Raw genomic sequence first — 16,525 nt, 5'->3', positions numbered from 1 at the left:
CATTTACATTAAAAATGTTGTTTCACTGATAAGAATATCGTTTGTCAAATTTCTAGGTTGCCCTCTCTGGGATTATTTTCTTTTTAACTTGCAGCAACGACATGTAATAGGGTGAACTGAGCAATACGTTGAGTGAGCTGCACTCTTCAAGCAACAACTGAAGTGTGGATTCCCCATGTCCATTCCCTTACACAGGAGGAGAGGGCAAAAGACAGACTGGGATCTACTGGTCGATGGCTGGGTGATCTGTAATAAATAGGCAAAGGCTTCCAAATCTCAATAGCAATGAAAAGGCTTACCTCCCCCCCCCCCCCAATAAATTACGATAGAATCTGCATTAGTTGATATACATTTATTATATACAGTGGTGCCTCGCAAGACGAAATTAATTCGTTCTGCGAGTTTCTTCGTCTTGCGGATTTTTCGTCTTGCGAAGCACGGATGCACCCTGGTATTAACGGTTTTAAGAAAAAGGAAACAAACTCGCAAGACGTTTCGTCTTGCGAAGCAAGCCCATAGGGGAAATCGTCTTGCGAAGCAACTCAAAAAACGAAAAACTCTTTCATCTTGCAAGTTTTTTGTCTTCCGAGGCATTCGTCTTGCGAGGTACCACTGTATTCAGGTTAAGGCAATGTACATCTTACGGCAGAGCTAGGGATTCTGTGGCTCTGCATACGATGTTGAACTAACAGCCAACAGCCCAAGTGACTAGGTGCCTTTTCCCACTACAATCACATCCTTCAGTCTTTGCCTGCTCCACACTGGGAATACAGAGCAGCCCTTGCACCACCTCTTCCTAATGCACAGGCATGAATGGCAACAAGAAGGTATTATAAAGGTAAAGACTGGATGGTTAAGTCCAGTCAAAGGCAACTATGGGGTTGCAGCACTCATCTCACTTGCAGGCCGAGCGATCCGTGATTTGTCCATAGAGTTTTCTGGGTCATGTGGCCAGCATGACTACACTACTGGCACACAGAGGACTGTGACGAGTGCCAGAGAGCATGGAAATGCCGTTTACCGTTCCGCCGCAGCGGTACCTATTTATCTACTTGCACTGGTGTGCTTTTGAATTGCTAGGGTTGGCAGGAGCTGGGACAGAGCAACAGGAGCTCACCCCATTGCACAGATTCGAACTGCCAACCTTCTGATCGGCAAGCCCAAGAGGCTCAGTGGTTTAGACCTCAGTGCCACCCACTTCTCCTAATGTATTACATCTCTACAGTGGTGCCTCGGGTTACAAACACTTTGGGTTACAGACTCCGCTAACCTGGAAGCAGTATGGGTTAAGAACTTTGCCCCAGGATGAGAAAAAGAATTTGCGCTGCAGCAGGAGGCTCCATTAGCTAAAGTGGTACCTCGGTTAAGAACAGTTTCAGGTTAAGAACAGACCTCCGGAACGAATTAAGTTCGTAACCAGAGGTACCACTGTACTTGAGATCAGGTATGTGGTCTCCCATTCATTCAGAGATGTGTTGGGATTTCTGGCTTTGTAGGTTGGAGTTTTGAACAATTAACGGGTAAATGCTTCCAGTACCGGCTAATTTGGAGCCATTTTTAATCTGATCACGTGGCAATATATGCAAGATTATTCACTCTCCTTCTCCCCCAGAATCCAACCTGATTATCGCCTTCATTGTATTCTGTATGGCTACTCCATTTTCACCTACACAATCGTTAACTGAATTGGGGGTGAAGTACAATGCTTTTCAAACTCAAAAGCAGTTGAATCTTTTCACAGAAAATGGACTTTCCTGCCTTTATTCCCTATTTGCCGACGGTTCACAACACACTATATTTTAGAATACCCTCGAGTCAGAAACAGCTCTCAAATCTGAGATGATGCAAGGTATGCATTTCATGCTAATGAAAGAGGATATTTGAAATCTCCACGAAAAACTCAGAGGATGATGGGGACGAGGTTCAAGTCATCTGCAAACAGCACAGTTCTCTCCCTGACCTTGTTATTGGCCATTAAAAATACTTCTGCCTGTGTCTGAGGAACAGAAGCTGTGATAATTGACACTCCTCGCTCGTGGACTTTAAATGGGGTTATGCACTTGCAAATAGCAAATACTATTGCAGATCTCTCTTTTCTTGCAATCAAAGTTCAGCAACATCTTGCTTGACATCAATATCCAAGGTAAGTTTTAAGCTAAATACAAAACGTAATAGATTCCTGCACTTTTGGAGGAAACGGAAGAGGGGGAAAGGGAAAAGAAACTGCTTTGTCCAGCTGCCTGGTACAGTTTGGGGGATACTCTCCATAACCCAGCCTGTACGAAATCTTTCCAGAACCCCGGAACTGGGATAATTGGGATGAATAGTCCTTTTTTCCAAACATTCTTCTATAACCCCCTACTTGTTTTCCTGCACAGGAGCTGGACACAGAGTGGGTGTGAGGGGTCCTGGCCGGTTGTCACTGGATAACTCAGTTGGTGGGAGCCTGGCGCTGATAACATCAAGGTTGCAGGTTCGATCCCCATATAGGACTGCTGCATATTCCTGCATTGCTGGAGGTTGGAATAGATGATCCTCAATGTCCCTTCCAACTCTACAATTCTATGTTTCACCTGATGGAGCAGAAAGCCTGCCCAGGAGAAATGAGAAACTGATGAGCTTCTGGCACCCTGCCCTTCTTGTCTAAACAAAATGGCTGTGTTACACTCGCAGTCCCTAGCCCCAAAATGTCTAGTCAAAGTGTCCTGTTGGCATGTGCTATGACAGGGGTGGACCTTTGTAAGAGTCCAAAACTGGATGCTTCCCAGCCCTTGTTCTGCCTTCCAAAGCCAGATAAGGGAGGTACCGGTATCTGACAGAGGTCTAAAGCCCTCCCATCTCCTTCCCAAAGCTGGACAAGTGCTAACTAGGCTTTGGGAAGGAGGCAGGAAGACTCTAGGACCCTGTCAGAGCTTTCATGCCTCCTTCCTGAGGCCCAGTGATTATTAGAATTTGGGACAGAGAGAAGAAGGCTCTCCCTTGGCCTCTGCACCCTGTGTAGGGGAATCAGTCACAATGCCCCAAATCCGCAAGTTTATGATAAACAATGAATGCACATCAGCAAGCCAAATATGCTTGTGCTAGACAAACAAACTGACTTTTCCTAAGGAAATGGAACACACAAGATCCATATCACAAAACTAGTTCATTGAAGCAAGACGGTAGGGTTCAGCTTGTTTCTCTCGGGTTGTTGTTGTTTAGTCATTTAGTTGTGTCCGACTCTTTGTGACCCCATGGACCAGAGCACGCCAGGCACTCCTGTCTTCCACTGCCTCCCACAGTTTGGGCAAACTCATGCTGGTAACTTCGAGAACACTATCCAACCATCTCATCCTCTGTCGTCCCCTTCTCCTTGTGCCCTCCATCTTTCCCAACATCAGGGTCTTTTCCAGGGCATCTTCTCTTCTCATGAGGTGGCCAAAGTATTGGAGCCTCAGCTTCAGGACTGTCCTTCCAGTGAGCACTCAGGGCTGATTTCCTTCAGAATGGAGAGGTTTGATCTTCTTGCAGTCCATGGGACTCTCAAGAGTCTCCTCCAGCACCAGAATTCAAAAGCATCAATTCTTTGGCGATCAGCCTTCTTTATGGTCCAGCTCTCACTTCCATACATCACTACTGGGAAAACCATAGCTTTTCTCTCGGGTAGCATCTCCCAATGTTGCCCCACAAGTTGCTTTTGAAGTGAACAGAAGTTTAAGAACCTAAGAAGGGTCCGCTGGGTTGGGCTAGTGGTTTCCACCTAGTCTAGCATCCTGGCCACTCAAGTGCTTATGGGAACTCTGAATGCAAAAGAACTGTCCCCATTCTGCATCTTCCAGCAGCTGGAATTCAAAAGTGTGCTGCCTCCAACAGTGGACTTGTTAAGGTGACATTTGGGAAAGGAGGATCAAGAGTTTGAAGAAGAAGAAACACTTCTGGATTGCAACCACTGGCTAGGACCCACAAATACCATCAGCATCATAGTTCTAAGTCCAGATTCGTTGTGCATCAATAAATCAAACAGCAACCACATAGCAAAGCAGTTTTGAAATGAAGGGAAATACCCAAAGTTTGCAAAATGGCTTGGTAAGGGGGAGTGATCCACAGTTCGGGGGGAAAGTCAAAATCCCAGGGCAGGGACATCTGTGCAAATTCCTAAGACTACTGAGAGCACTTTGAATTACAGCGGTTGCTGCTATTTTTATAAAGTTCTAAATGGTTGTCTAAAGCAGAAGAGGTAACCCAAGTCACTTTCCCCTTCAATCTAGCAGCAAAAATATATACAGCCCAACTTAACGCAGGTAGTTCTGACTTTAATAGGCAGTAGTTACTATTTCTTAAATCTGCACATTTAAGAATGGGCAAGGGGAGATCAAATTGGCCAAACATCAGAAGTTTAGAGAGCAGATGCCTTTTGTGAAAAAAAAAGGGGGGGGAGAAACTTACATATTTCAATTAACTTTAGAAAACTACAAATTGCAGAAACAGAGAGCCACTGCTCAAATTAGCATAGATTAAATGGTGACCACAACAGCAAGCAAACTACTGTCAAAGAAATGGCTTTTTGCTTTGTTGTAAAAGTGATAAAAAAAAAATACCAAAGTCTATAAAACTCTGGGGGGAAAAAAGAGTCTTGGTAATTACCAAGATCAAAATCCAGTAGCTTTTTATTAAAGATGAACTTTTGTTCTGCTTTTCTACACAATGTAAATAGTGCTGACAATTGGGTTTGCAAAGGCATTCGCTACAATAAAATGTAATTGTATCATGAGAGAAAGGTGACAATCGGGAGATCATGAAAAAATTACATATTCTCACTGGTAGTTAATTAGCCATGCAAAAGCCCCTCAAACAGAGATTCTCTTCTATTAGGAATGATTACTATGCAGACCTACAGATGTCAATACTGGAGTCATTCAAATACTTCTTTCGCTACTAATTGAAGGTTGTAAAGCTCTGGTGCCAAGGTTTGGCTTCCAAAGAGCTAATTTATGACTAGGCGGCTATTTTATGTCTTCAGTTGCAGCAGCTACAGAACTCAGCAAATCAGAACCATCTGTGCGCCGGGATTTGAATCCCCATTCATCTTGCAGCCCATCAGTCGCATTAGTTTGCATCCCACATTTTTTTGGCTCATGTACCATTCTGACAGTCCAAAGTTCACGAGGAATATTAAAAATGAACCGCTGCCTTGACCCTGCCATATTGTGTCAGCAAAGGCTGCGGGCTCATATGGCTGCTAACATCCCCGGCCGACGCTCCTAATCAGGCCCTGTGAATACTGCTAATTACACCGGTCTACGTTTATTAAAAACAATGGGGTTTGCATTTATTTGTTGGTTAACTGTATATTGACAGGACTGGGAGGCGGAAAGGGAAGAGCGTGTGTGTCTCAAAAAGCGAGCATGCGCCAAAATTTGAGGAAAGCAGCTTCTTGAAGGCCAGAGCAAAAAGAAAGAACAAAGTTATTTTAGGGGAACAATGGTTGTATCAATAAAGGCAACTCGGCTTTTGATCCGTTCTGAAGTGACAGCTGTCATCCAAAGCTGTCCCTTGTGAACAACTCTGGCACTATCCCACTGCACAGGAAGCAAAGAAATTTGCACAAGTCTTACTGTTTGGAGCCATGGTTCCCAATGTGGACATACCCCCCACAGGGCGGCAATTTGATTTTTAAGGGGGGCAATTTGATAATGAGTTATTAATAGTGAATGGCCTTTTAGGCTTCCTCCACGTGAATAGGAGTTCACTTTTTGAATAATAAGAATTAATATGTCAACGGGGGGTGGGGGGGTGGATCAGGATTATAGAGATGCTCAGGTGGGGAATGGCCAAAAAAAAGTTGGGAACTACCGGTTTGGAGGGAAGCAAAGAGTTGTGGGTCAAAAAGGAGTTAGGGCAGTTTCCCTCTTGTAGGATGGCATCCAACCTCTGAACCCTCAAATCTTTCACTGGATATCAACAAGCAAATCATCTTATTAGCACAAGGACATCTGTAAGGGCACTTCTTCTCCTTGCCCCAGCCCCCCCCCAAAAAAACCTGTTCTGAGGTTCCCCCCAAAACTCTAGGGCATATTGGGGGGAACAGGGGTGTGTGGGGAGAGGAAGCCCCATTGCATGGGATTATGTCTTTAGGTGCAACCCTAAACATGTACTTTAACATTTTACATCATCAGTTCCTTCCTTGGGTAGAGAAGGGGAGACTCATCCTTATATACTGAATCTGGCTCCACCCATTAAGTTACTGTTGCTTAAAAAAAATAGTGATATTTCCGTTGTTGGCGATTAACTTCCAAAAAGTAGCATTTTTAAAATTACGTACCGCTTCCACGAGCGTCACTTTCCCCCACATGTTAAATTTAGCTGTAAACAAAACTATTCCTTAACAGGACATGTATTATATTTATCCAGCCTTGACCAAATCCAATGGCTATGTACTTACTTTCTTGTGTTTAGCAGCAGATTCATTCGGAGGTCTTTTGGCAGCGGTAAAATTCAGTGCCCCGTTGCAACAGACTCCTTTGTGTTCCAGACCATCCAGGAGGATTTTCCTTAGTGCTTCATAATCGGGCTTTTCCTTGTACGCTAAATCAGATGCATTTTTCAAAAACCTGGCTATTTCACCTATAGAAACACAACATTCAATTTGTTGGAGGTCAGGCATTTTTTAAGGACGCAAGAGCTTTGCTGCATCAGACCGAAAGCCTCTCTGGCCTATGTTAAACTTTCCAAAGTAGCCAACCAGATACTACTGAGAAACCCCCATCTTTCCTTGGCTGAATTACGCAGACATATATTAGCAAGTGTTTCTTCTTAAATCACTTGGAGGTCACCAGTTCTGTGATGGCCATGCCCAACTGCATTTGCGTGACCAGCTAGAAAGGTGGTGGGCAATTGTGAAACCTCGTGCAAACTTGTGTTAACACTTGAACTTGGCAACGCGAACCGAAACATGGGAAGCTGATTAGGCTGTAATGCTATAAGCTTCTTGGGACTAAGTACAATGACCTTAATGGACTTACTTCGGAGTAGAAAAGTACTACTGCTGCTGCTTTTAAGCAGTTGTTAACAGCTTCAAAAACCAAATCCCTAGCTGGGTAATGAAGCTATACAACCCTGAGTACAGGAGTGTAGTGTTAATCTTTCTGTTGAGTGCAGAAGAGTCGGTGCGAGGTATGTGCGATATGCAAAGGACCTAGGAGCGCAGTCTAGGTTTCATAAGCTCAAGTAACACACGCATGCATCATAAATTCATTTTCAGACTTGTGCCGGTAATGTAGCTCAAACGAAAATCAAAGGAAGCAAGCAGGCAGCATTCGGGGTAGACAGAGCACTTGCGAGCATAAGATCCTAACAAAATAGGAGCAGGCCAATGGACCATCTAGTCACGCATTCTGTTTTCCCAGGGGCCAAACAAGCAGAATCTGAACTCAACAGCAGTCTCCCTGGGGTGTCCTTTGTTGCCAAAGCATTCCTCTTCTCCCAGGCCTTTAACTAAAGAAACATCCTATGGCCTTTTAAACTGAAAGGGGGTTATTGTTTTTGTTTATTATGCATTTTTGAGTTTTTCATATTGTAGACCACCCTGTGATCTTTCAATGAATTTAATTAATAATAATATACCCTGAATCTTCCAACATTCAACTTGGATGTCCATAGACAGTGCCTTTTTATCTAGAATATTAGCCTAGCCTAGAGAAGTCCTGGTCACAGCCAAGGTAAAGAAAAGAAATTGCTCACAATTTGCAATGTGCTGCCATGCAAAACTTCACTCAGATGCCTACAATACCCTTGTATTCTCTGTTGACTACACCTTTCCTTCCCTGTTCCAAGTCAGAGATGCTTCCGATGTGAGCCAAAGAAATGGCTGCTGCTGCTAAATTTGAGTAGTTTTGAATTGAAGCAGGTTCCTTTGGAACCATCAGATGTTTCTGGACTACAACTTCCATCAGCCCCAGCCAGAGATCAGGAATGATGGGAGTTGTAGTCCAGAAACATCTGATGGTTCCAAAGGAACCTGCTTCAATTCAAAACTACTCAAATTTAGCAGCAGCAGTTTGGAAGGTGGCAATCCTTCTGGCACTCTGATTCCAAACCATAACAGGCTTCGAAGGTTCATTTAGTGAATAGTTCTCCATGTAGCATTCATTTAGTTTTGGTATTACTTCAGCTACCTTCCCAGTTCCTTCAATGACCTGAGCTGAACCCTCCACAAGCCAAGGTGATTTTTGCCTACGAGGTGTAGAAAGAGTGCCTAACTCTTGACTACTGTAATTCGCTCTACGCAGGGCTGCCCTTGAAGCTGTCCCAGAAACCCCAGCGGGTGCAGAATGCTGCAGCGAGGCTCCTCACGGGGTCCCTGCCATGGGAGCATATTCACCCAGTGCTTTTCCAGCTGCATTGGCTCCCGGTGGAGTACAGGGTCAGATTTAAGGTGCTGCTTTGGACCTTTCAAGCCCTTCACGGCCTTGGACCCTCGTAGCTACGGGACTGCCTCTCCCGGTATGCCCCACGGAGAGCCTCAAGGTCCATAAATAGCAACACCCTAATGGTCCCGGGCCCTAAGGAAATTAGCTTAGCCTCAACCAGAGCCAGAGCCTTTGCAACACTGGCTCCAGCCTGGTAGAATGCTCTGTCTCATGAGACCAGGGCCCTGTGGGATCTGATTTCTTTCCACAGGGCCTGTAAGACAAAGTTGTCCGCCTGGCCTTTGGCTTGGAGCTAATTTGATTCCCTCCCCCTCTTTCTTTTTCCTTTCTCCTCCTGTGAAGAAGCTACATCCTAATGTTTTAATGTTGTATTTTAATCTTGTTTTTTAAATTGTATTTTAATCAACTTGTTTTTATTATTGGTTGTTAGCCGCCCTGAGCCTGGTCTTGGCTGGGGAGGGCGGGGTATAAATAAAAATTATTATTATTATTATTATTATTATTATTATTATTATTATTATTATTCATTTCAATTGGTCAATTGGCTCAACTTACTGCAGTCTGTGCCTGTGGGAGCCCATCTTGTCACTGAATCTGGGAGTTCGTCCAGGAGCCTGAAAAGGTGAGGAGGCAAAGAATATTAGATCAGAAGACGGCAAAATCCGAAGGTTGTCAGGGACGAGACGGGGAGGCAAAGCAGATCAGCCTCCTCTTAAAAGCTGGAGACTGCTGGAAATTTGGGAGACCTGTCTACCCACTGTGTTAACCCCCTTTGCATTGTGTGACTATAAGCACCACTATAGCCTGAGCAGAATTACAGCCAAGGACATGTCTTCGCTTTTCAGAGCTCTTGCCAAACGTTTTGCAGGGTAATGGAATAAAGGAATCCCTTCACAAGCACACACCACCCTGAGATAAATTTGCTTTCTTTACTCCCAAGTCCACAGATTAATGGTCGTCTAAAGTTCAGCACGGTTCACCAGGCTGGTGCTTGTTGCTCCAAAGTAGATTCTGAATGCAAAATGGCAACAGATGGATAAGGTAATAATAATAATAATAATAATAATAATAATAATAATAATAATAGTTCCAAAGCAGCACCGAATGAAGCTGTCTTGGGCAGTGAGCGAATGGACTTCTAAAGAGAGTTGTGCATGCCTTTTCTTTTTCTTTTCTTTTTTTTTTTGCAGTTAGCAACAAGAGTCAGGGAGGGTTGCAGCAAAAGTTGGTGCCCACATTTTGAACAGAACCTGACAGCATCTTTTAACATCTGAAGGACATACACAAGCACAGAAACACATCTCCAGGAGGGAGGAATTGACTGGAACTCACAGGTGTGTGTTTAAAGCATGCTTTCAGAGCTACCACTGCCCTTGAAACGATCTAGGAAAAGTCCTCCCACCTTCCCTAATTGCTAAGGAATGTTTTAAACGCTGAAATTTTTTTTATAATGTGTTTACTGCATCTTGTTTCTTATTTGTAACATTTCACTGCACTTGCTGCAATTTGATCTTTATCTGCAAAGCTTTACAATGCCCATAAACCACTTAAGAGATTTTAAGCGGCATATAAATTGCCTAAATGAGTACATTAAATAATTACTTTTCCCATCCTATGTTTATATGATGATTTTAGCTTCTAAAAAACACACTATATAACCATTTATTTATTTTTAGCTTTAATTAAAAAAGATTAAATTAAGAATAAAACTTTAAAGAAAGAGATAGTGGACCAATAGCAGGTTCCATTTCTTGCTAGAAAGTCCAAGTGGCCTTCACTTTTTGGTAAGACATTCTGTAGGGACTCAAAAACTCCTCAGAAGATAGATCTCCTAAAATTTGCTTTCCAAATTGTCTGCTGATGGTCTGCACAAGTTTACAGAAATGTCAATGCGCCATGGGTGCCAATGCTGCATCATGTATATTTTGTTGACACTATGTGTGTGTGTGTGTGTGCGCGCGCACACACACACACACACACACTATTCCCACTATTGAAATTTCAGAATCCCTAAATCATCTTTCGCTCCTTACTGGCCTTATCAGTCAGCCAGAGAGCAAAAAGGGGACATTTTAGCACTTGATGCTGGTTCGTGAAAGGGAAGCGGGTGGCGCTGTGGGTTAAACCACAGAGCCTAGGACTTGCCGATCCGAAGGTCAGCGGTTCAAATCCCCGTGACGGGGTGAGCTCCTGTTGCTCGGTCCCTGCTCCTGCCTACCTAGCAGTTCGAAAGCACATCAAAGTGCAAGTAGATAAATAGGTACCGTTCCGGCGGGAAGGTAAATGGCATTTCCGTGCACTGCTCTGGTTCGCCAGAAGCAGCTTCGTCATGCTGGCCACATGACCCGGAAGCTGTACACCGGCTCCCTTGGCCAAGAAAGCGAGAGGAGTGCCGCAACCCGAGTCAGCCACGACTGGACCTAATGGTCAGGGGTCCCTTTACCTTTACTGGTTCATGCAGCAGACATCCCTGTCCTGACTTTCGACTCCCAGTGTATAGTCCAGATTCTGCACAGAGAGAAGAGGGAGCAACAGAAACGAGAGGCGAGAGCCTAGCCCTAGATTATCCCATCTGCTTGCCAAGAAGGCTATGACAGATTTCACACATTATAGTGAGAGCAGATTTGAGTAAGCATGAAAACCAGATCAGGTTTGTTTGTTTGTTGATGGCTATGCCAGTTGAGGCAGACGGAACCTGTAGTCCAAAATATTTGCAGGGCACGAGGTTGGGGAAGGCTGTCCTAAAGTGTGATAAATAGAAGAGTCTTATGGCTTTCCATATGTGGTGTGGGTGATAGGAACATTGGTTGACCAAAATGCTTTGTAGTTGTCAGCAATCTGCCTTGGGAGACATTGGAACAAGTGAGCCTTTGGGGGTAAAGTCAAGGTGTTGGATGGAGGCCTGGGAAAGTCTGTGGAACACAGACATAAAATGTACAGCATGTTATGATGCAGGTGGCGCTGTGGGTTAAAGCCTCAGCGCCTAGGACTTGCCGATCGAAAGGTCGGCGGTTCGAATCCCTGCGGCGGGGTGCGCTCCCGCTGCTCGGTCCCAGCGCCTGCCAACCTAGCAGTTCGAAAGCACCTCCGGGTGCAAGTAGATAAATAGGGACCGCTTACCAGCGGGAAGGTAAACGGCGTTTCCGTGTGCGGCTCTGGCTTGCCAGAGCAGCGATGTCACGCTGGCCACGTGACCTGGAAGTGTCTCCGGACAGCGCTGGCCCCTGGCCTCTTGAGTGAGATGGGCACACAACCCCAGAGTCTGTCAAGACTGGCCCGTACGGGCAGGGGTACCTTTACCTTTACCTTTATGATTTAAGAGAAAACTATAGGAAAATGTTATACAGGTGGTATCAAGCACTAAGTAGATTGGCAAACGTATAAATCAAAATCGAATTATGTGCTGGAAATGCAAAGGGAAAGAAGGTACCTTTTTCCATATGCAGTGGTCTTGTAATAAGGTTAACGATTACTGGGAAATGATATATAACGAATTGAAAAAAGTTAACATTTGTAAAGAAGAAGAAAAAGAAGCTGAAGCTTTTATCTTGGGAATTATGGGATCAGAGTTACCTAAACAATATAATAATAATAATAATAATAATAATAATAATAATAATAATAATAATGCCCCGCTCATCTGGCTGGTTTTTCCCTTTTGGAGAGGCAAGCCATTGCCGTGCTGCTTTGCCAATATGCTTGTCCAGCACTACATCAATGGAGACATTGCTGGTTATGGTGAAACTCAGGCAGACAAAACCGTCTCCCACCTTAAGCGTGTGGCCACTAATGCTGATGCATGGAGTGCAGGTGATGTTCAGACCCAGGACGTTGGGTCTTTGTAAGGCTGAGACCAAACTCCATGCAGTCTTGGACAAAATGGTTGATGAGGCTCTGTGGAGCTTTTTCTTATCGCTGTACTGAACTGAAACCAACCATAAAAAAAGAACTTTGCTGGATCAGAGCAAAGGGCCTTCGAATCCGGCATCCTGTTCTCACAGCAGCCAACGAGACACATATGGAAAGTTTGGAAGCAGGACCTGAGCACAAAAGAAATCTCCCAACTTGCAATTTCAAGCAAGCAGCATTTAGTGGGGGTAGAACACAACCATTGCAGCCAGAAGCCTTTGACAGCTTCATCCTCCAGGTATTTGTCTCACCTTACCCAAATTAGTGGACATTACTGCATCTTGTGGCAGCCAATACCAATTTAAATACCGTATTTTTCGCCCTATAGGACACACTTTTTCCCCTCCAAAAATGTAGGGGAAATCTGTGTGCGTCCTATGGGGCGAATGCAGGCTTTCGCTGAAGCTTGGAGAGCGAGAGGGGTCGGTGCGCACCGACCCCTCTCGCTCTCCAGGCTTCAGGAAGCTATCAGCAAGCCTGGGGAGCCCGTGGGAGTTCCCGCAGGGCTCCCCACGCTGCGGATAGCAGCCTGCCGCCTGGCGTGCAGAGCGCCCTGAAGCAGAGCGCCCCACGCTTCGGGCAGACATCGGCCAGCCCGACAAGCTCGGGGGACAGCGGGGAGGTGCAGCGCCGCCATCCCGCTGTTCCCTGACCTGGTTGGGGGGAATAAAGGAATTTTCCCCCCCCTTTATTCCCCCCCCCCCAAAAAAAAACAACTAGGTGCGTCCTATGGGACAGAGCGTCCTATGGGATGAAAAATACGGTATGTGCTGTGTGGAACAGAACTTCCTTTGTCCTGAATTTAGTGTAAGCGGATGGTCCTGGGTTCTAGAAACATGAGGAGTGATGTGGGATCAGCAAACCTGCATGGAGATTTCCCCAGATCTTTCTTTTCAGGTTTTCTCCTGTTTCGTAAATTCATTTGTAACAACGAACGGAGGCCAATATCAAATACCGCATTAGACAAGCCTGGCAGTTTGCTTACTAAATGCAAGTAAAAGAAACATGGTAAATTAGATCACCCTCTAGGGCATCAGAAGATGTTCCGATGTAAACTTAAAAATCTCAAAGGCAAATTATGTTATTCAAATGATCCTAATTTGCATAGCATGTGTCCCCCCCCCCCCCAGATTGCCAGAGTGGGAGAAAAAAACTTCTCTATCTCTATCCACACCATACTAAACGGGTTTGGAAGCACTGCTTTAGGTTGGAAAAATGATAACCAAGTCCAGGATGCTTCACGAAAAGCAAGAGCACATGCTCTGCTTTAAAGTTTAGCCCCTTGTCACAAAATACAAAGCTGTGCACACCAGCACCTAAAGAGCCACGGCGATATTCAACTCAAGCAGCAACGTAGGAAGTGTGTTTCACTAGTGAGGTCAGCCAACGTACACAACACTCCCTCACACTGATGCTGCCCAGAGGGGGATTTCAGCTTAGTCCTGTTGACTGATGAGCAGCATTTTGCCAAACCAGGGGTTAAGAATGTGGTGCCCTCCAGTTTCCATCATCCCTGACCATTGGGCAAGCTGGTCGGGGCTGATGGGAGCTAGGAGACTGGCAACACCTGGAGGCAGGGCCGTCGTACCCATAGGCGCTAGGGGTGCGGGGCACCCGGGTGCTGGGCTCTCAGGGACACCAGGCCGAGAGTCCAGGGCCTGAGAGTTGAGTCCGGGAAAGAGCCAGCCCATCAGTCAGAGCGCTGCGGTGGCTCTTCTGCTGCGGATGGCTCTGCACCGCGAGTTTGGGGGCGGGTAAGCTAGCGAGCTCCGAGGTGGCCGACCGGCTCCGCCCTCCTGCACACCTGGGATTGGCGTAGGGCCATGCAGAGGCCCGCCCGTGGGGAGGCCCACACAGTACATTTCTGAGCACAATGCAAAGTGTTGGTGTTCACGTTTAAAGCCCTAAACTGCCTCGGCCCAGTATACCTAAAGGAGCGTCTCTCCCCCCATAGTTCTGCCTGGACGCTGAGGTCCAGCACCGAGGGCCTTCTGGTGGTTCCCTCACTGTGAGAAGCAAAGCTACAGGGAACCAGGCAGAGGGCCTTCTCGGTAGTGGCACCCGCCCTGTGGAACGCCCTCCCATCAGATGTCAAAGAGATAAACAACTACCCGACATTTAGAAGACTTCTGAAGGCAGTCCTGTTCAGGGAAGTTTTTAATGTGTGACGTTTTAATGTCTTTTTAATCTTTGTTGGAAGCCGCCCAGAGTGGCTGGGGAAACCCAGCCAGATGGGCGGGGTACAAATAATAAATTATTATTATTATGCAGCTTACACCAAGAGGCGCCCGGATTTGCTCAGACACCGACACTTCAGGCTGGTTTGTTGCGCTGTGCTCCTCTGCTGCTGCGTTGGTTCCCCCCCCCCCCGCCCCCCGGCGCCCAACAACTCGGGGAACCTTTCCTAAAAACTATGGGGAATATGCTTAAGACACAGCATTTGCTACTCCTGCCATTGACAGAGGACCTTTCCAGTCCAGTTACCTGAAATTCTATGACGACATCATTGCTCGTGGGGATAGCTCAGTTGGTTAGAGCGTGATGCTGATAACGCCAAGGTTGCAGGTTCGATCAGCTGCATATTTCTGCCTTGCAGGGGGTTGGACTAGCTGATCCTGAGGGTCCCTTCCAACTCTATGGTCCACTATTGATAAAATCTTGTGCTCTGCCACTGAGTTGCAACCCTTCCTTCAGCCACCCCATTCTTAAAAATTAAAATAAGTGCCACACGGACACACAACAGTGTATATGGATTTAGTTTGGAGTCTTGGGGAGGGGGAAAGGAAGTATCATCCCTCCAAGGGGTTAATCCTTGGCTGGAGAATTAATAAAGAAGCTTGATAGATTACATTGATCGGATGCTGAATGGCGCTAGGGGTGGTCTGTGAGGGACTCTAATGATCAGAAGTTCTAAAGGAGGGGGGTGGGAAATAATATATATATTAAACAATACTGTACAAAGTCAACATTTACAGATGCAATCTGTATTATCTGCAGCCTGCCGGCTCCCCCCGCTCTCCCCCACCCCCTCTCTCTGCAGAGAGCCAGTGCCAAACTGAATGCACAGATTGATTTCTGCAGATCAGCTATCCCCATTGTGTACCTCTGTTGTGACTTGCCCTACTTAAAAGTTTGCTGCCTCTGCCACTCGCAGCACCTCCATCGCAGCGTTGCCGGTGTGCCGAGCGACCGACTATGTGGGGCCACAAGCAATTAGCTTCCTCAAGTCCCACCAGTAAGAGCAAAAGAGCGACAACAGGCAGTGCATTTAACCAGGGCTAATTACAGTAGGCATGCTGGGTGGAGGAGGAAAAGGGCGAGGGGGGAAAGGGAAATGCTAAATGTTTGTGTTTTCTTCCCCCTCCCTACATTCACGAAATGCTTTCCCGAAAGAGATGGGGGGGGGAAAACACCCAATAAAATCTTCTTCGAATATCCAAACGACTGTCACATGGAAGAGGGAACAAGCTTGTTTTCTCCTGCTCTGGAGGGTAGGACTTGAATCCAACTCTATAATTCTTACAGGGGGCAGGAGGAAGCAACAGCATTTAGAACAAGGGTCAGCAAACTCAAGTCACTGTGACGGAAGAGGCGACTTAAGTGGAACTGGCTGGCATTCCCTTGTCATTGAGCTTAGCAATGTAAAAGGCAGCCTTGCCCAGATATTGCCTCCATCTAGGCAAAGAGAGCTATGCTTTATTTTATTATTTGGAAATCATGAACTGTGGCTGCTGCTGTTGTTTAGTTGTTTAGTCGTGTCCGACTCTTCGTTGACCCCATGGACCAGAGCATGCCAGGCACTCCTGTCTTCCACTGCCTCCCGCAGTTTGGTCAAACTCATGCTGGTAGCCTCGAGAACACTGTCCAACCATCTCGTCTTCTGTCGTCCCCTTCTCTTTTTGCCCTCCATCTTTCCCAACATCAGGGGCTTTTCCAGGGAGTCTTCTCTTCTCATGAGGTGGCCAAAGTATTGGAGCCTCAGCTTCACAAACTGTGGCTAGCCAACTGCAATTCTGACACTGCTTAAATGCAGGGGGGGCACACACTTTAGAGGAGGGCACAGCAAACTTTTTCAGCAGGGGGCCGGTCCACTGTCCCTCAGACCTTGTGGGGGGCCAGACTATATTTTGAAAAAAATAATAACAAATTCCAATGCCCCACAAACAACCCAAAGATGCATTTTAAATAAAATCACACATTATACTCAT

At 46.0% G+C, this 16,525-nt stretch overlaps 1 protein-coding gene across 3 annotated transcripts in view; it reads right to left on the bottom strand.

Moving 5' to 3' along the window:
• Window positions 1-16,525, bottom strand: part of VRK2 (VRK serine/threonine kinase 2) — a 77,046-nt gene that overhangs the window by 3,367 nt on the left and 57,154 nt on the right. For all 3 annotated transcript variants that reach the window (XM_083733496.1, XM_083733495.1, XM_083733497.1), the window contains 2 exons: window positions 8,964-9,022; window positions 6,422-6,603 (listed from right to left, as the gene is read on the bottom strand). In XM_083733496.1, the coding sequence (XP_083589622.1) occupies window positions 6,422-6,603; window positions 8,964-9,022 (241 nt within the window). The remainder of the gene's footprint in view (window positions 1-6,421; window positions 6,604-8,963; window positions 9,023-16,525) is intronic.

Source organism: Podarcis gaigeae (genome assembly GCF_964106915.1).
Source record: "Podarcis gaigeae genome assembly, chromosome: 3".
Classification (NCBI taxonomy): Eukaryota; Metazoa; Chordata; class Lepidosauria; order Squamata; family Lacertidae; genus Podarcis; species Podarcis gaigeae.
The sequence above is the reverse complement of the archived record's forward strand: the minus strand, read 5'-3'. Positions and strand labels throughout refer to the sequence as shown.